Below are 27,020 nucleotides of genomic sequence, written 5' to 3'. Positions count from 1 at the left end.
TGAATTTGAGGAAAAACTAAAGAAGTAGCTCAACTGTTGTTCAACAGGTCTATTAGTTTTAGCCCTAAAATATTGAAGGTGAACCTGGAAGCATTATGAAAATTGTACAAAATGGCAAAATATGATACAAAGTGACCCCTTTTCCAAAGCAAATCTGTGGATTCTGCATTTTTGCAGATCTGCTGTGTGATTGCCTGGATTCTCACAAGGAAACAACGATGGCTGAAAACAGAGATATTTAGAAAGTGTGGTTAAACTGCATTTAAAGTCTATTAATTTTATCCAGAGTATTTTCTGTTTGTTCTCTCCATCCTTTCTAGACACTATTATGAAGTTTTATGTTTGCAGCTAGAGTAAGGTAATGTTGAAGTATGACACTTGCCAAAGAGAAACAGTTTCTCCTTTACTTAAATTTAGGTGTAAACTTTTTTACCCTTAAACTACCCACTGGCAACTGACTCAGTAGTGCTCTTTGTAAGGAGTGATTAATCCTGCCGTTTTGCTGAGCATAGTTTGTAGTTTGCAAGATGTAGAAAAGCTCTCCTTCTTGCATATTTCTGATAACCTCTAGGCCATGCTGAGCAAACAAAAGCTTTTATTACTCTCCTTGTGACTCAGCAGCAGCAGCGTTTCAAGGGTGAAATGCCAAGCAGATTGCCTGAAAGGGTAAACACTTTTTAAATGAAAAGAAAGTGATGTCTGAGACAAAGTTATTCGATGCAGAAGTGAAGACAGATCCTTACTGTTGTATTAAAAACAAGATCCAACATTCAAAACCAGCAGATTTTCTGCAATTTCTATGATTGTTGTGTCAAGATACAGTGGTGGGATGAGTTACAGTTATTTACAGTGCAGATATCTAGAGTCCCATTTTGGTTGATAGAAAGAAATAAGCTGTTCTTTGGCAGCTCTTTGGTCTCCTCTTAAAAGGCATCTAAATGGACCAGATGAGAAAACTAAAAACCCAGCACTTGCAAAGGCAGTCTTGAGCAAACCGCTCAGAGATGTCTCCATCTCTGATGCCCAGATTTTGATGAGAGCAGTCCCTTTCTTTGTGCAGAAATCAAATTTCCTGACTGGATCTACCTTCATTTGGAAGTGGCCTACTCCTGCTGCTGTGAAGTCCATTCCCTTTATGTTATATAATTCTTCATAAAGTGATCATACTCTGCTTTCTAGCTGATAGGTTTATGCCCTCACCATTCCAATCAAAAGATTGCTGCAATGTAAATCTGCTTCCCATTACTTACTGATATTCATGGTCAGATAATATCCCAATATCTTGTTTGTGGTTTTTTTTTCCCAAGGACAGTCATTCAAATAAACTAATCTCCTCTACATATTTATCAACTTCATGTACTTACACTGATATCAGCAGAACATGTGGTAGCACAGAACTATTGATCTGTTGTCATGTAATGTGTACTTTAATTTTCTGGGTTCATCTATGAGACAGCCAGTCATACCATTCATTTCCCAGGGTTTTTCAGTTCGGCTAGAGTCAATCCTTTACCCTCTGTTTTGTTCTTGCTTATCACAGTGTGTCATTAGGCTTCTCTTGATTTAAAACTTGAGTTACTGGTAGTGACATGAGACCTCAGTTCAAGCAGTTTTACATAAGAAAACTCAGCACAAGCCTAGATATTTTCCTTTCTAGATAGTTTCTTACCTTTCTCACTCTTCCATTTTTCTTTCTAAATCAAGAGTCCCACGGACTATCACTTTTTTTTCATCTAAACCTAAAGGAAGTTTTAAGAGAAAAGACATGTCCTGGAGCTTCATCCTCTTTAGAGGTCCTTATCTAAATTCTAAAAAATGTTGGGTTTTTCTTTTTTTTTAATCTATTCACAGTCCACAGAAGAATTGTCTAAATTACTAGTATCCTTGTCTCTTGCCTATATTTTAAGTAAACTGTTGTTTGCAATTACCTGGTCTCTGATGTCAACCTGTCATGGTCATCTTCCGATTTCCTGTAGAAAAAGAAGCAACAATAAAAAAGAAAAAGAAAAACCACAACCAACACCTCATGGCTCCCATTGAGATTAGAATGCTTTGAGCAGGATGGGAACCCATCCTGGAATTGTGTAATAATGGGAGACAGTGTTACACGGGTTTTGCTGAATCAGGACCTTATTGAGAATAGTGCAGATGGAATTAACACCGCAGACCTGGCTGTATAACAGCTGGCCTTCAGTAGGACAACCAACACCCCAGAATATTGAAAATGAGCTTTACTAAATGAAGCAGATTCACAGAATCTTTAGGGCACAGAGGCTGCAGCTTTTCCTGGTGTCAAATGCCAGCCTTACTTGTTAAGTGCCCCAAGGAATGTGTATTAAGTGGATCAGTGTCCATAGGGACATATGAGTGCCTGAGCCTCCAGGCTTATGCCAGGAGATCTCTAACCTGAAATTTGTTCTAGATGGCAAGGATCAGCAACCCTGCAAACAGCAGCTTGGCAAAAAAATACTTCAGGAGTTCTTTGAGATACGGAATTTTTCTGAGTGGGTGTTAGGGCTCAGCCTTTCTGGTTTGGTCAAGGCCGGGACACACATCAGCTTGAGAAGGAAGTTTGCCCAAGGAAACACACTGGTGTCAAACTGAGCACATTGGAAGATGTAAGATGTGAGAGGCATAACATAGGAGGTGCCAAGGACATCTTGATAATCAAGGTAAATACTTCTGAGAGAAATATCTAAGCAAGGATTTTGACATTTCTTTTCAAAGTTATATTAAGCTGTACCTACTTGAACTGGGAGACTTCACATCTTTTGAAATTGTATTTCAGATCACTTTCTTGAAAGATATTTTGCACCTATATGAAAAAGAGAAATCTTGAACCAATACAATAATGTTTAAAATTTAAAAAATATATTATTATTAATATAATAATATGTAAATAATAAAATTAATAATAATAATAAAACATACACATACTATAAATATGGTTTCTCATTCTATAAACATGGTTTCAGTACTAAATAACTTTTTCTAGACTTCAGAAGCAAGGTATTTCTTTGATGATTCACTGATTTTCTCAAACAAGGAATATATTGGGTTCTGACCAGGTTTAGGGCCTGAAATAACTTTTTTGGAAAGAAAAAAACCACCAATAGCAGTTAATGTTAAGGAATTAATGTACCTACAAATGCTCTTGAATAAACCACAAGCTGATAGGTTCTTACCAATTTTTCAACATCAAAGGCAAGGACTTTGAAGTCAGCTGAGGAATTGTCTTGTAAGGTTGAAGTGAAAGATGTACCAGAGACTATTTTTAATATTCCCATATAGCTATGAGTATTCACATCTGCTTCAGCTAGATAATGAAAAAAAGGTGTTTTAATTATATAGAAATATTTGCCCTTAGCTCTCATTACTTTCAATTTTGTTTTAGATGCTGTTTTCCTGCAACACTGTGAGTGCAAAAAGGATACAATGATATGCACAGTTATGTCTAACACAAGGGACAGAGATAAATGGGAAGGCAAATATTTAATTATGAGTATTTTTTATGTTATGCATAAAAAATATTATGAATTATTGCCTCACACTTTATGTATTTTTGCTGTGCCCTTTTTTATATATGTCTGCTGGTTTCAATGACAGCACTGGAAACATCAAGTGTCAGAATAGTTAAACTATTTTTGACCTGACCTTTCTCACCAATATGTACATGAAATTCTGGGAGAATTTATTAAAAAAATTAGACAAACTGGTCATTGCTGCAAATTTAATCTTGATTTTAATATGCTAAAAAACATGAGGTATACATAAAGGAATTCATCATACATTAAAAAAAAATATTTCTTCACTGTGGAACACACTGGAAATTCTCAGAAAATATCTGAAACAAAGCTGATTGATAGGAAATGCCTTTTGCTTACTGGTTGCAGTAACAGTGGTATTTTAGGTTGTGTTTGAAGGCATTAACATCAAAGCAAGTTTTAATACAAAAGCAGAGGCCAGAGACTGAAATTTTATAGTTCATGGCTTAAACGTTGTTATGAAGGAGTTTTGCCCATTATGGCAAAACTGCATAAAGAAGCTGTGACCACCAAAGTCCTCTCCTCCCTGAGGATACCTCCTAACAGGAACCTGGGCATTCCCACCTGGCCCAAACATGTATTAATCCACTGGATTCTGTGTTTTTCAAGAAACCCCCACCACCAAGAAGATCAACAGGATGCCATCAGGATCCATGGAGTGTTGATATTTTCTACTTAATCTGTCTCCACCTTACTCTCCCCTCCCAATTCCCTCTTTTCTATTTCTTCCCCTTATCTCTCCCTTGTTTACTGTTAGATAAAACCCATACTATTGACTTTGGCATACTGTCTCATTTGCACATTAATTTGGGCAGAGGAATTTCTAATAAATCTAATAACTGAATCATAACAGCAGATAAGCAATAAATACTGCAATGAAAGCAGTTTATTATGGAAGGCATAGCATAGTGACACCAATTTAATATCAACTACTAATAGCAGACCCTGCTTTGAGCTTCTTTGAAGGCTTGTTTTTAAAACAATTGCAAATATGCTAAAAAATATTTCTAAACAGCAAGAACCTTTTAAAATTATATATCAATGATAATTAAAAATATTTTATAACCCTATTTTTACAAATTTTTTGTATTTTTATTCTAAAAGCAAAGTCATTAAGTAAAAGCCTGTCTCTAGATTCAATAATACACCCTTTTATTTTACTGGAGTGTGATAACATCCTGGTAAGAAGGTAAGAAAGTTGGGAGCTGGTGCAGTTTTTAAAATCTGGAAATAAAAACTGTCAACTGAAAGAACAAACATGATATTCTGACATAATGGTTTTGGTTGGTTGTTTTTATTTTTTTAACAAAAGTCTTATGGAAAGTTTAGTCTCCATGAAAATTTACCCATCAGAATGAAATAGCACGGGTTTTCTTTTAATGAAAGCCGCAAAATCATCAATGTAGCAGAATATTTCTTCAGCAACAAAAATCACTTTGAGACTTTCTCTAGTAGCTCCATATCCCTCACATATTTTGGATGCAGTCCTCCAGTTGTGGCCCTCCCACTTAACTTATATACACATGATTTCTTAGCCCCTTAATTCCTAATGGAATTTTAATTCCATTTGAAAATCATGAAACATTGATATTTTAATTTAGTTTGCTTTGAGTATCAGTAACTTCTTCCACCACATTCTGAGCACTGAATAAAGACTAAGAGTGACCTTACCTGGGGCAGGCAACTGGCTGATGCAGGAGCTCTCTCATACCAATAAATGACTTAAAAATATTTTTTAAATAAAAAAAATAATAGATTCCAAGACATGGGCCCCACAAACTCTAGGAGATTATTAGTCTTTCAGTGGATTATTTGTATTGTGATTCAAAACTTACACATGGAGAAAAAGGTAAAATTTCACAGTTTTCCATATTAGCTTCACTAGTTGATGAATATGGTGTAATAACCCAAGCTTCATAGCTTGGATTGCATCTTAGGGATCTTTTCCAAAGCCTAAACCATGAAAGTTATTTTATATGCTTTCAGAGCATGATTCCAGTGCTTGGTTTTTCCCCCTATTTTGTTCACATCATTTTTCAGAGAAGGAAAACACATAAACCCTAAAACACCACTTCCCCTGCCCCCAGCATTAAAAAGATAGCATGAAATTAAAAAAAAAGGTACTACTACAATTGTAAGAACGCTGTCTTCAAATTCCAAGGAATTCCTAAAGGTCTGTAGCTAAAAGTTGGCTACTTACCTCGTTCCAACTCCTGGATTGACAACCAAGAAAGTACAAGAAGTCCAACACAAACACACACAAAAATTGCAAGCAGAGAAGCAAAGAAAATCTCATAGCTACTAAGAGAAACATATTTCTCATCAGATGATTTTTTCAGCTTCATTTTTGTCTCAAAAACTTCTGTGAATTAAGGACTGACAAAAGACACAGCCTGACGAGGTAAGCAATAATCCACACGAACAGATATTTATAGGAGATGCTGGTAAATGAATTACATCATAAAACTTCACTGACATAGGTATTTACAACATTCTGAGCAGTCATAATCATGCACAGGATATGCAAATAGGAAGAAAAGAAATCCACACAGAGGGGAAGCACTGAAGGTACTTGTCTCAGATGACACACGAGCAAACTCACAGAAATCTGAGGTAGGTCACTGGATTTGCACTATTTCTTGTCATTTGATATTTTTAAGTGACAGTATAAAATATTGCTGCCAAATTTATTGCCTATACAGATTTTTTTGATAATTCTTCACAAGGGTAATTATGAGGACAACAGTGAAAGCTGTATCTTTCCTCATTCTGCTTAGGAAGTTCCTTTAAAAGTAATTTCATTTATAAAGGAAGTGCTGGGAAATGAATTGTTTAGTAATGTGCCATAGCTCAGCAACATGTTCAGCACTGAACAGTAATTCAGCAGCACAAATTTAATCTGTGTAAGACATGGTTCTTTGACCACAGAACTAGAGAACTAATCAGAGAAGACATTATGAAATGCATGCTTGCTTTGTATTTTCTTGCCAGGCATAAATGTGCTATGGGATGCAAGTCCTTGATAAAGTTAAAGCACAGTGGAGGGTGAGAGCTGCAGCTGTAGTAGAGCAAGAGTAAATTAAACAGGCAGTGTAGTAGCCAGTGTAACCATTTGGTTATAAATTTAATCTGTCAAAACTTTTGATCTTCAGAAAAGTAAAGCCATACTGATTCTATGTTTTGAGCCCTGGGAGTTACTGTTTCTGACTCTCAACCAGAGTGCTAAACACAGATTTGTGGCATGACACTCTTCCTTGTGGGGAATCTGAGCACACCAGCCATATTCCTGCCTGTCAAAGGAAAGGGAAATTTCTGAGCCAATCTTTGGAAGAGAGAAGCTCCACCTATCTGTTAACTGACAGAAATGGAGATAATATAAATTGGGAGGAAATGAGAAAGTCTTGAAATGAGACTCTTGGATGACACAGCAGTTCTCTGTTCACTCTTTGAGAACTGTGGTATTTGAAAGAATTGCCATTTGAAAGGATATAAAGCACTAAATAACAATCAAAATCTCAGTCTGACAGCAGGAACCTCAATTTAGTGTAATATCATACCATAATGAAAGCAATATAGTAATATTTCACCTTACTAAAAAGAAATAATGATTTACTTAGACCCAAAGTTCTTAAACAAAATTCAGTGCAGCTTAATCATACTTCCCTTACAGAGCAAGAGAAACCTGAGCCTGTATCTTGCAAAATGGATTACATCTCTGGGTCATCATGCTGGACAGAGTAGGAATTGCTTTTGCATATATTGTATCTCCCAGACACATACATATATGAATATAAATGTGTGTAGAAATAGATGCATGCTTATGACCAGATCATGTTTGCAGTGCTAAGCTCTGCTGAACTGTGCCACAGTGGTGTCTGTGTAACTTTTTGTGCTTTCTCAGCAATAATTTTAATATCTTTCACTTCAAGGTGTTTAAGTTTCGCTGTCTTTCTGAACACTGGCTCTATCACACAAATTGGTGTTGTCTCTGACTAATTCATTTGCTCAGCTACACATATTGGGTTATCCCACACCTGGCAGAGTTGTGCCATTGCAGGGAGTAGAGGAAGAATGTGAAGAGGAGAAAGTGACAGAGAGCTGTTCTGGACTGACCACAAGCCCTCAGTCTTCATCTCTCTGCACCACTTGAGGGTGGCTACAAATTACTCTTGCCCTGCTCTGTTGGGGAGGGCATTGAGGAATTTTCTGGGTGGGCATCTGGCAGCCAGGCAAGGTTAAATCACTGCAATTGTCCATGCTGCCTGAAGCAATAGTAGTTTAGTCCTGTCTTATTCCTACTCAAATATTTTTTGTCACAAAACTGAGGAGTTTTGTGTTGATGGACTTTGGATTAATTTGTCATATTTTGCATAATTTCACTGCTTGTATCATTGACGCTATATATCATTAATAAAAGGCAAACACTATTACCCAAAGATGCCTCTGCATTTTAAATTCTGAATTCATGCTCTAATAGTGAAGAGATTAGCCCAGAAGAGTAAAAACTGTGGCCACTTACAGTTCATACAGGTTGATTACAGTCTGGCCAAAGACATAGCTTAGCATGGGTAGTCTCAAGCTGGAGTTGTGACTCCTGCAAATGAAGTCATTTGCTAAACTATTTTATCTGGCAATAAGGCCATGGTAGCTATAATTAATAGGCAAGCCTTGGACACTGAGCAAATAGTAATTAAAAGTGAGTTCTTGGATTAATTTGTTTGCAAAATATTATAGTCTGTACTAGTATGAGCTGGTTATAAGTTCTTACAGTTTAATAACCCATGTTCCCACATTTTCATTTGCAAACCTTCAGTAGAAGGGGAGCAGAATTCAACAGCGTGCCAATGCTTGCCAGCAGTCAGGAGTTACAGAAGCAAAGAGGTTTAGGCTGAAAGGGACCTATGACAAACCTCTGGTCCCACTCCTGCTTGAGACAGCTGAAATCAGATCAGGCTGTTCAGGGCCATGCCAAGGCAAGACCTGCATACTTCCAAGGTGCAAGACTCCATGAACACTAGGCATTGACTCCCTGCATAGTGATTTTCTTCTCCCCTCTGTGTGTTATTGGAATATCAGCTGCTGCAATTTGTGTTTGCTGCCTCTTGGGCTTTCCCTTTGCAATTCTGAGAAGAGTCCATTTGCCTTCTCTGAAATCATTCCTCACATATCTGAAGGCAGCAATTAGACATCCCTATCAGCTTGTCAGGCTCAATCAGTACTGGGACATTGGGTTGTTTCACCTCAGATGCTGGAGTTTGGACTTGTTGACCTTGGTTGAACATTATGAAATTTATTCCAGGCCATTTCTATGCCTTTTAATGACGAGCACATCCTGTGACTGCAAACTGCCCTCTAGACATTGACTTAATTTGCTTCTACTTTTATTCCTCATATGATTTTCTTGTTCATTCTTCTTCTGCAGTCTTAGTTGCATTTCTTTTTTAAATTTTTGGCATAATCCTAAAATTTGTTTCTCACTTTAATTCCTTTTGTGAATTGATAGGACTCTTGAAAGTTGGATTTGGTTGGTTTGCTACATGACAAAACTGGTGAAATGGTATGATCCACTCAGGAAAAGAGTGAGCATTAGCCATTGTTGCTAACAGTTTACTACTATCTACTGCAAATTGTGAATACTCACATGTCATGGACACCTTGTAGCAAAGAAATTAATCACCTAAGGAAATAATGCAAAATTAAAAATAAATGAGATTACTCAGTTAAAACGAATAAAATCTGTTGCATGTTATTTTCTAAACTCTAGTTTTATGATACGACTAATGAACTTGATGAAAAAATAATACAACATGATTTTAAAATGCTGTAAATTATATAAAGGTTCTATTAGCTTGATAAAACCCAGAGAAAGATGACAACTTAATTTTGATAATCAAGGTTTTTATAAAGTACTATAGCCATACAAGGGAAACATCAGGTTAGGTCATTTTTAAAGAATTAGGCCATTGACAGGGTAGAAATCAAAGAGATTCACAATTTAGGTCATTTATACTGCATCCATGTCTGCAACTCCACAGGTTTTCTAGCTTTATTGGGTTGCTTTCTTTTCCTTGCTTGATCAGTCTCCAGCACAGGATGAAAAGATTGCTGACATAGGAAGAGAGGGGGTGTTGTGCTCAGATAATTCCTCTAATACCCAGACTATCACAAACATACTTAAAGCCTGACATTACATTAATAACCAGCTCTCTGTGGGAAAACATTTTGTCACCCCCACAGACTTGTCTTGACCTATCAAAATGAAATGAAAATCTGCTTTCTTTTGACAGCTCTTTGCAGATATCTAAAGTGTTTGTCCCTTTCCCTGTGCAGACTTCCAGAGAGGGAGATGGAAAACCAAAGCAAAAGATTGATGTGAAGGTACAGAAATGGACTATGAGCTATTTTCACCACTGGAGCAAAAGGAGAAGTTTATAATGGAGATCACATGGAATAAGAACTTCTCAGTAATCATAGACTGGCCTGGGTTGAAGGGGAACTTAAAGATCATCCCATTCCAACCTTCCTGCCATGGACAGGGTCACCATCCACTAGAAGGAAGGAAGGGAGGTTGCTCAGAGCCCCATCCAACCTGTGCCTGTGCCTCAGCACCCCCAAAGCAAAGAATTCCTTCCTAATATCCAATCTAAACCTACCATATTTTAGTGTGAAGCCATTCCCCTTGTCCTGTCACTCCAGGTGCTAGCAAATAGTCTCTCTCTCCATCTTTTCTGTGGGCTCCCTTCAGGCACTGGAAGGCTGCAATGAGGTCTCCACAAAGCCTTCTCTGTTCCAGGCTGAACAATGCCAGTTCTCTCAGCCTTTCCTCACAGGAGAGGTGCTCCATCCCTCTGATCACCTTGGTGGCCCTTCTTTGGATGTTCTCCAACAGGTCCATGTTCCTCCAGAGCTGGATTGCAGAAACACCATTCTTAAAAAAAAAAAAAAAATAAAAAAAGAGGATGAAAAAGATCCGTGGTAGTGATCATCCAACTGTGAAACTTCATGTGAGAGAAAAAACATGGACCTCATTTACTAAACAAATTATCAGATGTTTTAATTAGAAATATTTAATTCTTTATGTAATTCATTATTAAGTGTTACCTGGCTCAAAGTCACATAATGTATATCACTAATGTGCTCTTCTGTCTTCAAAGATCTTCTTCTTATGTTTGACCCAGCAAGACATAACTCTCAGAGGAGTCATGGGAGCAAAGGAATACATAGTCTTTGTATTCACTCTCTTTTCACCTGTTTCCAGAATAACCCAGCTTGGAGGACTTGCTGAAACTTCTGTTTTCTGGAATGCTATTTCTTATCCTGAGGTTCTTAGAAAAGATCAAAAAATTTTAAAAGTGCATGCAGTATTAAAGATATCAGAAATGAGAAATATTATTTTATTTAAATTGGACTAGAGGTGGTGGGAAAACTATGCTGTAAAACACAAAAGTATTGAACTAATTTGGGAATACCTGTATTTTAATCAAGATATGAAGGAACAGAGTCTCCATTTCCCTCCTGAAGTCATACAGTTTATGATAATTAAAAATCCAGCCATTTGACCATGCCAAGCTCTCCAAAACCAAACAGAAAGAACCCCAACCTGCTTTCAAGGCCATGGAACAAGTGTAAGTGTCCTTAGGTCTAGGTTATGTAGGCTTCCATTCAGCTGTGATATGTCAAAGGTGGGGAAGACAGAGAAGGGAAATGGACCTGATATCTGCCTTCAGTCCCTAAATATTCCCCAAACCCTGTGTCTAAGTGTATTTTGAGCTAGCAATTATTGAAATCTCTGAGTTGATGCCTGGTGGCATTGGAAGATTTACTGTAGTGGGAAGGGGAAGTCCTGTGAGTGTTTGCTCTGAGACACAGCCCAAGAACTTTCACATGCACACCTAAAAAGTTTCCTAAGGGTGATCACTAAACAGAGGGGATGTGCAATGTGCAAAATAATACAGTAATGGATGAAGTAGCCACTACATTTACTTTGTGTGGAAGACCATATAGAAACTGACAAAAGGTTCTGAGGAGTTTTAGATTCCTATCACACGAGCAAATATCTACATTGTTTTGTGCATTCATAGTTTAAATTCCAGTAAGACCATAACAAAAAGGAAGAAAAAAAGTATAAATCCCTTACGGATTTTATACATCCCTTGAAAAGTGTCCAGATATATGGATTAAACTGAACTATTCAATTAAAAGATCTGAACAAATTGCTGGCCAATAATCTGTCTTCATGTTAAAAAAATCTATATCTATGAAAAGTAATTAAAAAGGCACTGCTGTCATGAGCAGTAGTTCATCAGACTGTCTTGGGGAAAAAAAATGCACAGAAAGCAAAACTGGAGTATGTCACCTTTCCTTCAATTTGGAGGAAGGCCTTTTTAAAGCAAACAAAACACTCTCCTTGTTTCAGCACATCCAGGAGGATCTCACAGGACAGCACTGGGGCTCTTTTCTGGGTCAGTCCATGGCATGTCTGACTGGTTAGCTGCATCTCAACATTCACTTCCTTTTCCCAGCACTTTCCAAAACAGAATCAAAGAACATTATTTTAAGCTGGACTCAGAGAAACATGTTTCTGAATGTTTTATAATAAAAAGTGAGCTAATTAAAGTATCCAGAAAGGAAATCGGTGATTAATCCAGTTGACTTCAGCAGAAGTGATCACAGAACCAGCAACAGGCACAGAATAAAGGAAGAATTTCACCTAACTTTAGAGACTCAGTGGTGAGGGTAAGAATTTGCTTCTGGAGGCAATCAAATCCTTCTACACTGACAAAATATCATGAATAAATCTCTCATCATAAATATCCAATTTTAAATATATTAAAATTAGATAAAATGAGAATAACATTATGCCTTGCATTCAAAAAATAAACTAAGAGACCACATTTAATTATTTAGCTGAGTTTAAACAATTACATGCACATACTTCCTTATATTTCCCCTTATTATAAGGAAAAAAAAAGGTGTGGATCATGGGAATAAAGTGAAGACGGTAGCAATCAAGAAGAAAACAGCATGAACCATCTGAGCAATGGAAAGAGCATGTACAATGCAAGGTTCTCTGTGACAAATAAATGGGATGAGTTAGGAACAGATATGGCACACCAGAAAAAGAATCAGAGTCAATTCAGCTGATAACACTGCGCAGCAAAATAGGCAGGTAAAAGACAAAGGTCAAGAGGAAGTAGTAACATTATTGCTTCTCTGAATTCTCTGATTAACTGATGTAAATTGATGCCAGTGTGAAGCAGTCACTGAAAACAGCAGTAAATTTCCCACAATGTAATAATTTCTATGAATAAAACAAATCACAGGGACATTGCTGTGTATAAAGATTTGTGCCTTGTAGGCTATTATGGAAGCATTGAAAAGAAAATTCAAGTGGCAGGAGAATGGTTCTCCTCTTTCATCCTTGCCTTTTGTTCAGAATGATGGAATAAATGCAAACTAAATTTTCTGTACTACACATCACAGGGCTTTGTCAGTATATATTTGTTTCCAAAGAAGTTTGAAAGAAAATCTTCATCTCTGTTTACAGGTGAAAGGGCGACAAAACACCGAAGAGGGAAAGGTCTGAAACAAGGACTTAGATGTGGGCTAGTTTAACTTCTATCTGTCCTATGTAAACCACTTCAGGATATCTATAACCTCTGCAAAACATGAGGAAAAATCTGAGGGCAAGGTTTGCTGTCATTAAAATGCATCTTCATCTTTTGTGCAGTTTGCAGCAGTCTTTCCAAAATTTGTCCATGATACTTAAAAAACTGTTATTCTTGATGAACATTCAGAGATTTTTGTCTCAAAAATATGAAAAATGGGAAAATTCATGTTCAAATAATAATTAAAACATTAAGATCTGTATTTCATGAGTGCTATTTTAACTGTTCAGTGAACACTCTTGACTGCAGATCTTGATAAGCATTGCTATGACCTTTTCTACATATTGGCTTGCTGCTGGTACTTAAAAGACCACTAAATTTTAACTATTAAAGATAAGAATAGCATCTGTTTCTTTGAAATTTAAGTACTTTAAAATTTCTAGTTCCTCTTGCTAAATATCTGTCTCTTTTAGACCAACAGATATTTAAACTGATCTCTTTTCTTACGACTCTGAAAAACCCTAACCATTGGTATCTCCATAACAGGAGAAGTAAGAAATGCTTAAGGAGCAATAATTATCTCTATTGCTAACTTATACAATCAATAACACAAAGATAGCTTGTCCATAACCCTTTGGAATGATTTTGGAAAGCTATGTGTGAAATCCAATTGGGTTTTATGAAGCATTTGTCCTCCTGTGTATCTGTGTTATGGATGTAACTGAACTGTCTGACATTCTGAAGGGCAGACCATAAGAAACAAATCCTCAAATTTCTCCATTATTACACCTTTTGTTGCCACCTCATGTGGTTACTTTTTCGCTGTCCGTGTCAGGCAAAGGAAAATCAGATATGTGGGTCAGAAACAGATTACCCAAATAAAGGGAGAAGATAAGAAGTAAATCTGAAATCCTTGCAGCTCACTCCCAAATAGCACACAAAATGAGGTGAAAGCTGAGGCCAGAGAGGCTGTAAAACAGAACTGATAAGCATTTACCTAGTGCTCACTGTGTCAAGTGTAAGAATAAGCTTACTCTCTAAATGCCCATTTTCCAAAGCATATTGACTGCATGACATTTTTTAGATGTTAAAAATTATCTACACATCCTTCCAAAAACATTCAGCCTCAGCCTTGCTCGTTTCCTTTTGAAATTTGTAGTGCAGCTTTCGGTAGAAGCTGAGCCTGAATTGAAAAAGATTTATATCAGTGCAGATCCTTTGAAAAATCCCACTTTACACCTAACATAACAGCAAGACAGCAATTATGTGTGAGTTTTGGAGGAAAGGTATGACAAGGAAACTATTGTACTTCACCTTAAAAGATTCCTCAAACCAAGTAAAACAGATCTCAAGTTAGAGCACTAAATGATTTGTTCATTCTTATTTTCTTAAGCTCTGTACGTGACCCTCTAAATAACTACTGCACTAAAAGTAATTTATATTTTTTTAGACACATGTGAAGAGATATTCAGGTCACACCTCTATGATAATCCATTTAGCTTCTTGCACCAAATTAACTTTTCACACTGGACATTTGACAAGATGATGAATAAACAAAATTAAGTACAATTGGTTTCTTAGTTTTATTTTTAACACAATAATTGTTTTAGCAGTAGCTGACAGGTAGCACAGAAAGATGAGGAAAATGCTGTTGGATTTTGAAAGCAACTAAGCATGTAATTACTTTCTCAAAGATTCAAATAACTGGGCTCACCTCTTTGAACAGGAGTCCAAATTTTGGTCATTGTGTTCAAATTGTTCCTCATTACCCATTGTAGGTACTACAAAGAGAATGCTTTTTATTTCAAAACTCTTTAAATGCTCCCAAGATACTGAATGGAAAAATGCTTTATAACTCTCTGTTGCTGAACCTATCAACAACTTCTTTTTTTAATGCCTATCTAAATTGGGGAAAAAACCTAATATCAAACACAGCAGACAATACTAATAATGATATTTGAAATTTTATAGCTTTTTCCTATTATGAGCTTTCAGCTTCAGTTTTTCTTCATTTAAAAATTGGAATTGCCACTGAAAAACCAATGAGAACTGGATAATTGAGACACAGGGCTAGTCTGTGCGGAAGGGTTTGCATCCCAGTGTAAATCAACTCTGACAGATTTCATATGGTTTGGAGGAACAGAAACAAAGAAACAAAAACAAAAAGAGAAAAAAATTGCTCTTTTAAATTAGTCTGAAACATGGCAAAAGCATAAAGCTTATTAGAAACAGATCAAATGTAATGATTCCAAAAATCAGGGCTTACAAAATCCTTATAGAAGGGACCAGTATTTCAGATTTCATATATTTTTTCCCTTGTAGGAAGGAAGAGACAGTCAATAGGAATGGGATGATTCAGTGCAATTCTACAAAAAGAATTTAAAAGCTTGCAAATATATCTGCATTTTAGCTTGTATTCATCTATCACTATACAATTACATAAGATTTTTAGCATTTCCAGCTAACATATCTATCAATTATTTCTATAGAAAAGTCATAGCCCTGCAAACATTATATTGCCTATAAACCCCTCGATTTCCTCCCAACTTTGCAGAAAAAAACACATTTTGAATCAACTTACCTTTAAAAATATGTCTTGTTAAGTACAAGCCCAGGAGATGGATTTGAGATCTCTGCTTTTTTTCATTTTCATTTACATATAGAATTGATGAAAGATTACAGAAGTGGGACCAATTTGGAAATTTTATTGCTAAAAGGCTGCAGTTCCCTCTCTCATACTTCTGTCAATTTTTCAAATTATAAATGGAAAATTTAACTGTTTCAGTCACAAAAGACTGAAATTGAATTTAAAATGGAAAGATCATATTGACTTGAAGGTATACACTTAGGAATCATTGTTACTGTACAACTGTATTGCAAAATTTTCCTGTTACTACCATCTGAAAAAATTCCACATATATTTACAGTTATTAGACTTATTGTCTTGGGAACAAAAACTTTTAGCATAGTCTGCTACAAAATGGCCTGAAAGTCTCTGCTCTGAAGGAATAAGGACTTTTAAGTCTAACAAGTTTTTAGAGATTTAACTTGACAGAACAAGACAGATATAACATTCAGAATCTGTAAATGCTGAATGAGTCCCAAATATTTTATGATAAATATTAAGCTTCTATTTCTTTTCCAGAAATAAGAAAGAATAATCATGATTGATGATTCCTTCTAAACAAACATAAATGACAATTTAATCTAGTTTATTTTAACTTTTTTTTCTTATTTCTCACGTAAAATCTTTTCCTCCACCGCAGCACATGTCTGATTTTCTTCCATGAACTTAGAGTTTCATTTGGGGACACTAAGATCCTGCATTTTCTTTCTCTCGCCCAGTGACACTTGTTTTTGCTGGTTATCTGAGATTTTCTCTTTGAGATCAAGTTTATCCAAAAGAAAAAGGAGGTCATAAAAAATAAAGTCAAATTATGTCGCCGCACTGAAAACAGCATAATCTCCCACAAAAAATGATTTTTGCCGCAGTCACATGTGAACACATGAACGGTCAAATATAAAGAAAAAGGGGAATTTTTCAGGGGGAAGCAGGCTAGAAAAATGCTTATTAAATGGTGGAATAGTACAACTGTATAAATGATAATATTTATACAAATTCTAAACACTTGAGAAGTAAAAGGATAATGGAATGATAAATATAATTTCTTCCTGTTGTATAATTTCATATGTTCTCTATTGGCTAGGAATTATGTGAAACTAATTAAAATATTTAGAGATATTTTTGTTTTAAAATATTTTTAAACCATCTCCTGTAAATACATGAAAAACATGACACTTTTGAAAGTGAGGTTGTTGATAGCACTTACACCACCCTTGGGAAAGTCAACAAGATATACTTGGTCATTCAAAAATCACAGAAATGAAGACAAACAATTTTTTAAATAAAGGAAAAAAGCTGAATTTTTCACTCAATTTCTAATAACTAAAATCCTCATTCATCACAGAAAAAATTAAAATACATAGAATTAGGAAATATTCTGTTCAAAGTAAGTTTTAGATTTGGTAAGATGAAAGTTAAAGAGGTAACATGTTGGAAGACTATGCCAGAAAACTAGAAAAAAATACAATCCAGGTAAAACATACCAGAAATATCAGAAAAGGTAAAATTTAAAAAAAAATCAAACAAAAACGAGACAAGGAAATGTATTTTGAAAACATCACAATGTAGAGACTAAACTATGACATAATGTGGAAAAAAAAATTAAAGAAACTCATTGTTTTCTGTTCTCTACAGTAAGGTGAAATTTTGCATATTAGAGTGATGAAAGTATCTGTTAAGCACTATTTAAGCTCTTGAAAGAAACTGTGAGTATATAGCAGAAAGCTGAAGAACATTTCAATAGGACCTGTAGTGATAGGATAAATGGGTACAAATTAAAGGAGGGGAAATTTAGGTTAGATATTAGGAAGAAATTCTTCCTTGAGAGGGTGGTGGGGCACTGGCACAGGTTTCCCAGAGAAGCTGTGGCTGCCCCATCCCTGGAAGTGTTCCAGGCCAGGTTGGAACAGGGCTTGGAGCGACCTGGTCTGGTGGAAGATGTCCCTGCCCATGGTAGGAGTTTGGAACAAGATGGTCTCTAAGGCCCCTTCCAACCCTTTAACATTCTATGATTTTATGCTGACTTGCTGAAGAATGAGAAACACATTCACCTCTAAAATTTTGCTAGAAATTTAGAAATCTGTCTGCTAAACGTGTCAGAGCACCGCATTTGCCTGCAATGCTGGAGCCTGGCTGCAGGGAGCTGGGAAAAGGTGCTCTAAATTTCCCTTCCTGAATGTGGCTTAGTTGACATCAAAGTTGTATCTGCAGTACAGCTGGACAGGGGCAAACACACAGCCAGTGACTCCTGCAGAGGTGCCATCGGTCTTGAGTTGACCCCGCCACTTCCAAACCATGGCAAGGAATTCCAAAGCTTCAATAAAATACAAGCCAGCGTTGCTGCAGTGTTTTTCGTTGTTAAGCATGATGCTATATGGCATGGAGTATCCCTCTGACATGACTTTATCCCACCCTGCTCACTCTGGGAGTCAGAATGGGAAACAGAGAAAGCCTGGGCACTGCTCAGCCATAGCCAAAATACGAGAGAGTTTCAGACATGGTTACAAAACATGATGTTATAGAGGCTGCTATGAAGAAAACTACCTCCACTCCAGCTGGACCCAGTACAACAGATAAAAAGAATATTGCATAATCTAATGATGCAATTTAGGGAGTAAATAAATATTAATTAAGTAGATATGATAACCACTACATCTACTTCAATGATATGAAGCTTTCACATTGGCCACATTTGGTGACACTAAATGACAAGGTAAAGAAGAGAAAAAAAAGAAAGGTGAAGGTGATTTTTCCAATACTTACCGCTATTTAGGTAATGGGGAATGTTAACTTCCTGGGAAGGAAACTCTTAGCTAATTCTGAAAAGTTGCAAGAAGATATGAATCCCTGCATTAACAAAACTCACAGTCATACCAATAGTGATAAAAATCATACTCCTTGCTTGGTCAGCCACTCTTTTGGAAACAATATATTCAATATCAGGAGGCAGCTACTGTGTTTATTGTTGGATCTTATTCTCTGCACAGTATTCCTATTTTAACTCAGAAAAATAAAGCATAGTTTTCTTTTTCCAGGTTAGAAAACAAGTTTTTTAGTTCTCATTGATCAGGTTTTATACTACTGTGTGAACCGCTGGGATTTCTGCTTTGTGCTGCAGGATTTACACTGACCATCCCTTCTTTCTTTTACAGTCTGTTTAACTTTCACAGTCATGTTCCACTGTGCACTGAATCGATATCACAAATTTGAAACAGACATTTGACTGCAGCATGTCCACTGGGCTCACTGAATAACACACCAGTAGTGATAATTTTGGGACCTGCTGGACAGGTCCTATCTTCAGACACTTTAAGACACATCTTTCTAAAGTCCTCCTTCATAAGGAGTGGTTAATGTACACTTTCACAGAAGTGGTTAATGTAAGATTTCAGACTTTTGGTACATCAAAAGAACTTTTTCAAGAACGTCTGAAGGTTTCTGAATTAGTGGAATGTGTCTCTCTCTGCTGTAGTGAGTTGGAACTAGATGATCTGTAAGGGCCTTTCCAACCCAGGCCATTCTGACTCTATGGAATGTGGAAGAGAATATTAGGCTATGCCAATGTGAGTGGTAAAATAGCTTGTTTCCAGCTGTATGACATCCTTCCATTGGCAAAGTGCACATTTAGGCAAAGCCCATACGATCTGTGACCCTAACAGATTTCTCTGAGTCACACAACCTTTTATGCTTTCTGAGCACATTCTGGGCTCTCTAAAGGAGAGGGGGGTTTTTGCCACTGGGCTATATCATTAAAATTGTGCTCCTTGAGCTGGCTCAGCTAAGCCAGACATGACTGAAGAGGGGTCAGAGAGAATTAACCCTTCACTCCATACCACTGAACTGCTCGCAGAAAACAACGTGTGGTCTCCTCACGCTGCCTAACAACATCAAAGCAAATCCAGGCAGGTGAGCCCAGGGTCTGTGGTGCTGATGAAGTGATACACAGGTTATGTAGCATGGATAAGGGAGACAAATCCAGGACCTCTATTCAGGCTCAATTCAGTGGGCTATGTATGGAACCAGAGTCTGGCAGCCCTGCAAACACCCTGACCTGACTACTTCCTTGACCTTAGACATCAAGGTGGGCAAAGTGACTGAACTAATCATAGATTTTTTTTTTTTTTAATAATTTTAAAGATGGATTTAAGCCAAGAATTGAAGGTTTCAGTTTTTAAAAACTTTCAATTCTCAAAAAAAAAGGGAGTTTTGGAAAAAGTCAGTCTGTCGTGTTTGGGAGTCAAGATAAAATTCTAGCTAAATGAAAAGTTGAGGGAAAAAAACCTCTTGTTTTTGGTGTTGATTTTTTGGTGTGATTTGTTGTTTGGTTTTTTTTTTTTTGGTTTTGGTTTCTATGTTGATCTCACCCAGACTTGGCTTTTTGCCTGGTCATTTCCTAGTTCCCGATGGGAAACATCAAGGAGGCTGATGCATCAACTCACTATCTGCAAACCAAGAAGGAGAAAAAGAAAAAAAAAACAATTTCATGGCACAAAGAGTCTAAAGTGATAGTGTAGGGAAAAGGTTTCAAATGTCATTACCTGCTGTCAGAAATGGATCTCTAATGGCAGATAAAAGCTGACCGTGTCCCTGAAGTAAAATAAACCAAAGAATGACAGCAAAAGATATTCATAGGGAGTGAAAGGAAAGTGCTTTTCTTTGGAATCAGGCCATAAGGAAAAGTGCAGCTAAGGATAATTCATTTTACAATCCTCCCCAGGCTGTATTAGTCCTTTTGCAATTTTGGAGAATAATAGAACTAAAATGTTCTTTCCTGGAGCTGTGAGTTCAGCTTCATTAGGTCTTTTTCTGTATATTGGAATTTAGATAGTAGGGAGATATGTCCCTTTCATCACCCAAAATGTACAGATACAGATCATTAAATCGTCTCTTCTAATATCTGGAAATATCAGCTAAGCTTAGGGATGTAGTGCCTGTTTCTCCAGAAACAGCCCACCATTTTTCTAGGAATTATGTCAACCAACTCTTATAAATCCAGCTGGTCAGAGTTGGAAGTTGATGTTAACAGGCCTGATCCAAAGCCCACTCAAACTGGGACACTCTCACTGACATCACCATTGGAGCCATCACTGGTTGTAGAGGAAGCACCAGGACATCACAGAATAGTGATTATATTTACTAAAAATATTTTAAAAATCATACCTGCATTTTAATCTTACTGAACTTCACATTTATAGTGGTTAAATAAAACTGAAATCCAATGTAAATATCTCAGATTTCTGTAGTATTTTAAATCTATATTCAAATACGGCTTTTTAAACACATATTTAATTAAGAAACAACGTTTAAAAGTAATTTCCTAACAAACTGTAATGTATATCTCATTGAGTTATAACATTTATAAAAGAGTCAGCTTAGTTTTAAAGTCTTCTCAGCATATAAAAAGAAGCTAAACCACATTAAAAGTCCCTACATTATTTCAACTAATAACTCTACTTGAAAACCAGTGAAATTTATTCCCATATTTTAACAAGGGTTTAGGTGAGATGGTGATGATCTTGAGAATGGTTTTAGAAAAACTTGCACGATCATGAATACTAAACAAATTAATTGTTGAGGGAAACATATTGCTGTGGCAGTTGGAAAATCATCCAGAGAAAATTAAACCTGATTTATAATTTTAACACTGATTCGGTAAAGTATGAAAACACATGCTTAAAGCTAGCACAGAGCTGGTAAGTCAAGTCAGCCTCGAAGTGAAGTAAAAAGTCCTCCCTCTGAGGAATGTCTGTTGGGCCAGAGAGGGTAGAAAATTAGTTGGAGCATGAAAAATAAATTTTTTAAGGGAAGATGTGCCAATAAAAGCAGCAAAGGACCAAATGTTGTTTCTTTACAAGAAATTTCAGCCATGTCCATATGGCTAGAGAAGTGAAAGTTGTAAGAGCAGGTCAAGAGGGCCTTAGCTCAAAAGTATGGGTGAAAAAATCCTGGTGAGAGAGTATTCAGTATTAAACACATGCTTTCAGCTAACTGGGTCTGAGGAAATTTTTCTTAAGGTACTTAAAAGACCCCAAACATCTCCCTAAATTAATCTTAAAATACTAGTGTTAAAGGAATTCAGAAAGACTTTCACCATGTAATATATTTAGAAAAAAAAGGAAAAAGAGCTGACTGAAACCCCCAAATCTACCAGTGCAGGTTGAATTCCCAGGCCAAATGTCTGGAAAAAAAAGGAAAAAAATATTCCAAGTCATTCTAAGCATCCCAAATGACACATAGATGTTAGAAAAACACAGAAATTAGCACAGAGGCTTGAAGCTGGGGATGCTCCATCATCCCTGGAAGTGTTTAAGGCCAGGGTGGATGGGGCTCTGAGCAACCTGGTCTAGGGGAAGGTTTCACTGCCCATGGCAGGGAGGTTGCAATGAGATGATCTTTAAGGTCCTTTCCAACTCAAACCATTCCAGAATTCCATGAAGGCAAAGGTTTTACATTGGCTTAGTCAGATGTCTTGACTTAAGCAGACTTCTGATTCTGTTTTACATACAAATTTATCGTAATGAAACTTTGCAAGGTGAATGCAAAGCTTTTGAAATCCTATTCTCAGAAAGCTCCTATCAGTGGTTTGGTACCTGGAAGGAAGCCTGTGAAAGGGTTCCATAAGAATTATATTTTAGCAGAATCCACTGCTTATCAATATTATTTCTATGTAAACATAGTTGTATATAGGCAAATTCAAAACATACACACTTCATTCCTTTGCTGTTTCTGATTGACTTCAAATAACAACATTTTGCTATTGATTTGAGTTAGTCTTTATTGTGCTCTGTTCAATAACAAAAAGATTTTTCCTATTGATTTGAATTAGTCTTTTTTGTGCTCTGTTCAATGACTAAAAGCAGAATATTTTATTCTAATCAGATTTATGGCAAATGGTCATTTGGGGTTGAAAATGTGAGACAGAGAATCAGTCATGAAGGAAGTAAAGTCACCTTTACTGACACTGTAGTGTTTTCATCTACAAAAGACACCTGCCTTTTGTAACACTCTCCTATTTTACAGTGATTTCTAATCTAACATGGAAGTATTTTACAGATTTCTGAAAAAAAGGGCAAAAACCAAAACACAACACACACACGCCTCCAAACCCTCCAAAAATAAAAGGGTTTTCATTATTCATATTCAAAACTTACCCTGAAAGTTTCAATCCTTATGTTTTCCTGGAAGTACAGTTCTAGGCACTGCTTTTTAAATATTCCAAGATCCGAAGGAAAACCAAGGTTTCCCTCTGTGAAGGATTAATCTGCCCACCGGAGGGCAGTGCTGCTCTTTCCAAATCCCAAATTTTTCCTCTTTTATTTGGAAGGGAAAAAAGCACAAGAAGCTTGGGTTTCAGGGTGCATCTCTGCAAAGTGCAGTCGTACTGCTGCTCTTAGTCTTCCTCTGACTGCTTAGGATAGGGAAAACACACAGAAATATTCCCAAAGTTACGTTCTGGATGGAGTTAGCTAACTACTGAAACCATGTTTGCATGAAATCTTTGTGTTGATATTTCCACAATTTAGTTTCACCCTGATTTAACAATACTCAGCCTATGCAGCTTTGATAGAAATAATAGATCTCAGTTTGAATCACATAAAAAAGAAAGAATTTAACAATAAACTGTATTTCTGAAAATGCCAGCCTTGATTTCCTACTACAGAGACATTTTTCCTGATTTGTTATTATGGTTCTGAAAATAACTACAAACAAACTTTGTTTCTGGTAAAAACTGCAGTTACCAGAATTTTTTCTACTTATTCTTCAAGCATTACATTTTGATCTCTGAGTAATTATCAAAATAGTTTCATTATTTCATTCACTTGGAAACTGATGATCACACAGATTATGCTAGAACAATTCTGCTTCTTGATAAAAGGATTGCCTCTTGCTAAAAATCAGGAAAAGCAATGCATTCTAGATGGCTCCACAGGCTCCTTAGGCATGGATCCTTCAGCAACACACATGTTTATGTATCTGCCAGACTAAATTTTTATTCAAATCCTTGAAAACAAAGTAGCATACCACCAAAAAGTAATTTAGACTATTTTTGTTGAAAACTTTCAGTTTAAGAAAGATAAAAAAGGAGCAAAAGCTGTTGGTGCTTTTTATTCAGAAAAATAGAGATCCTTTTTTATATTAGAATTTGTTCTTACCCACTGTGCTGCATTCATTAAGATGAGACAAGCATTACTTAGGTTCTGCTCTACCAGTACCTATGTAAATATTGCTATTTCATCAGCTTCAAATGTGTGAAGAAGATACAGTGGTTTTTAATCACTCAGGATTGCAGCACAGAAAAATAAAGCTTCAATTTTTTTAAATTCATGTTTACAGAACCCAGAAGTATCCCACAGAATTTCTAAGGTGATACATCTCCAGCATGGTGGTGATTTTATGCACAATTTAGTGTAGTCTTTTCTACAGGATTTTTAATGAAATCCATCCAAGCTCAACAACAGCTGTAGATGGGAAATAAGATTGAATATGTCAAAGGGGATTTATGTGTGGATCATTATTTATAGGAAGAAGAGAATGATAGCTGTCTTGGGGAAAGAATTATGGTCCTGAAACTCTCATCCAGTCACATGGGTTTCAAAAAAGATTAATTGCAAGAATAAGGATGACATGTTTGTGAAATTATAGTCCCTTTTAGTTGGTTTCTATAGTCTAATTGCCAAATTAGATTGCTTCTTGAAAAGTCATTTCCAGGGAATATTTTCTTAGATAAAGATCAGTGAATCCAGCTTTATTCTGATTGCATCTACCTGATTCTTGTTTTCCACTCTTGCTCACATCACCATTTTTTAAAGGATTGGATATGGAATCTGTGACTTCCCTGTTGGATAACTGAAAGGATCCTTCTTGATTTGTCAACTCTCTATTGGCACCACTTGCACTTCTCACAACTGCAGGGGCAGAACTGATCTGATATTAAATTAGGACAAGTTTTGTGTGGTAATGACAAGGCTCAAAATTCAACTTGGTGCATGTCCCAGAACTTTTATATTGTCACCTTCCAGCCCCCTCTCCACATCCACAGCTCACTTCCAGTAAGATCCTTGCATCTTCAAATTCACTGATTTTTAGCTCCACGACAAAAATCCATTTGGATGTTATCATAATACTGGACCATAATCAGAAACTATGAGGAGAAAGTTCACAAAGAATTATGCTTTTTTCATTTTCTTACTGCTAAAGGGTTTTAAACTGACAGACTGCAGATAATCAAGTAATCAGTAAATAGGGAAACTCAGCTCACTTCTCTTAACCTTTGAACAAGAAGCATAGAGAGCTAAATAGCCACAAATTACCTGAAAAATGACACTGATATCTCAGGTGTTGTTGACATAGCCAACAAGGCCATTTGAAGGAAAATAAGAGGAAAAATAGCTGTCAGCTCATAAAGAGCCTCTCTGTAGCTAATGTATCTACTTGCACCTTTTTCTAACTCTTCATTTAAATTAGGGTTTCGTTTTTCTTGCACTGAAGGCTGGTGGAATCTGCTGTGGAGGTTCCACATGTAAGCTCTTCTACAGTATCATATGTACTTATCTTCCCATCTTCATCACTTATTGTGAATGTTGTGCTAGGCCTTGATTTTGCCTCAGGGTTTGCTGTGACTTAAAAATAGATGTGCAAATCATTTTTGCTTATTGCCTTGCACAGACCTGCTGTATGAATAGCACTGAACTCCATTAAAAATAAGGTGATGGGTAGAGGGGAATACACATTAAACATGGAGCCAAGAATTTCCTGTTAGCCTAATAAAATTTTTGACATAAATGCAAATGAAGTAGTTATTAGAGGTACAAAACACTAACACATAGTTCAAACTAGCAAATAAAAAAACCCAAAAACTTACTGACTATAAGAACTTAAGAGCTGTACAGGAAGACTTACAAGTTGTCTGTGCCTCTAATATATTATGCTCATCTTTTCTACAACTGCTACAGTCAGTTGTGACAATTTTCTCGAGGCAGAGAGATCTAGAGTGGCATCAGCATACCAAAGACTTTTCAGCAGAAGGATTCTGATGGTGGATTTTCTTTTCCTCCCCTGCTGCCTTTCCTCTGCTCCCAGACAAAGGGTGGAAGTTGCTCTACAGTAGGGAGCTGCCTGGGGCTGCATCCCCTTCCCTGGTGGCACTTCTGGGCAGGGGGAACCCAGCTCAGCCCACCTCAGGCTGAGGACACTCCGTGGACAGAGCAGTGCAAACAAGACCCAGGAGAAAAACATATTACTGGTAGTTCTAGGCAGGTTTCCTGAGGCTGTCCTAAGAATTTTTCTTGGCCTCAGGGAGAAAGCAGTTTGTTCCATGTATAATTGATGGCTATTTTACTTCCTGGGGTAATGATTAGAATACCAACTCACTCTGATGTTTTCTAGAAACCAGAAGAAAAATTAAGGGAACACCAGAGATGCCTGAATTTATATTGGAAAGTTGTTTTTTTGCTAAAGTTAATAGCTAAAAGTAAAAAAGAAAAAAAAATCCTCTCCTTTAACCACACTGTTGTGAAGCAGCAGGAACAGCTTCAACAGTCAGCCTACTCCTGACTAAGAGGATCCAGAAGACTTACAAGCAGAAAACAATATTATATTATCTCTTTGAAGAAAGTCATTGGGAGAGAAAACTTAGCACATATCGTCATTAATGAATCTAGAAAAATAAACTTGGCCAGATTGGAAAAAAAAGGATATTTATTTAAATTTTGCTTATTTAACTTGGGAAAACATTCTCTCCCTTTTCTCTCCCATCAGAATAATCCCATGAAGGAAACCAAGTAATCCATGAAGGAATCCTTCACAGATAGGAAGATCACTTACTGGGATACCATTAGCTATGCAAAGAGTATTTACTTTTATCAGCCCGTGCCAGTTGCAAGAAGAAATACCAATCTATCATCCATAAAAATGCAAACAGGTACAAGCTATCTGTAACAAATATTGCATTCTGAGAGAGTCTTCTAAATAAGGAGTATGAAAGATGGACCTTTCTTACAAAGATAAATAATCAGTCTAAGAAGAAAATGCATGTTGACATTTCCTACGGCAGTAGACACCTACAGCTCCTCTCACAGAAGTTCTGAGCAGTCATCCACCAGCTGTCATTCCAGTTTTCCTGGGTCAGAATCTCCTGAGCCAGTCATGATACCTCAGTTACAGAATAGTGTATTTGAATGTCTTTGACTTTGAAGAGGTTGGTGATTATGTTGCATGCCTTTGGACACTTCCAAAGCATTTGAG

At 36.6% G+C, this 27,020-nt stretch overlaps 1 protein-coding gene across 1 annotated transcript in view; it reads right to left on the bottom strand.

The window, feature by feature from the left end:
• Window positions 1–27,020, bottom strand: part of TMPRSS15 (transmembrane serine protease 15) — a gene marked incomplete at both ends in the record, with an annotated part of 130,215 nt that overhangs the window by 46,128 nt on the left and 57,067 nt on the right. Inside the window, 2 exons of the mRNA XM_084201066.1 lie at window positions 1,929–1,970; window positions 2,748–2,815. Of these exons, the coding sequence (XP_084057192.1) occupies window positions 1,929–1,970; window positions 2,748–2,815 (110 nt within the window). The remainder of the gene's footprint in view (window positions 1–1,928; window positions 1,971–2,747; window positions 2,816–27,020) is intronic.

The sequence above is a fragment of the Fringilla coelebs genome, assembly GCF_963513975.1.
Source record: "Fringilla coelebs genome assembly, chromosome: 2".
NCBI lineage: Eukaryota > Metazoa > Chordata > Aves > Passeriformes > Fringillidae > Fringilla > Fringilla coelebs.
This window is presented reverse-complemented; position numbering and strand designations above follow the sequence as displayed.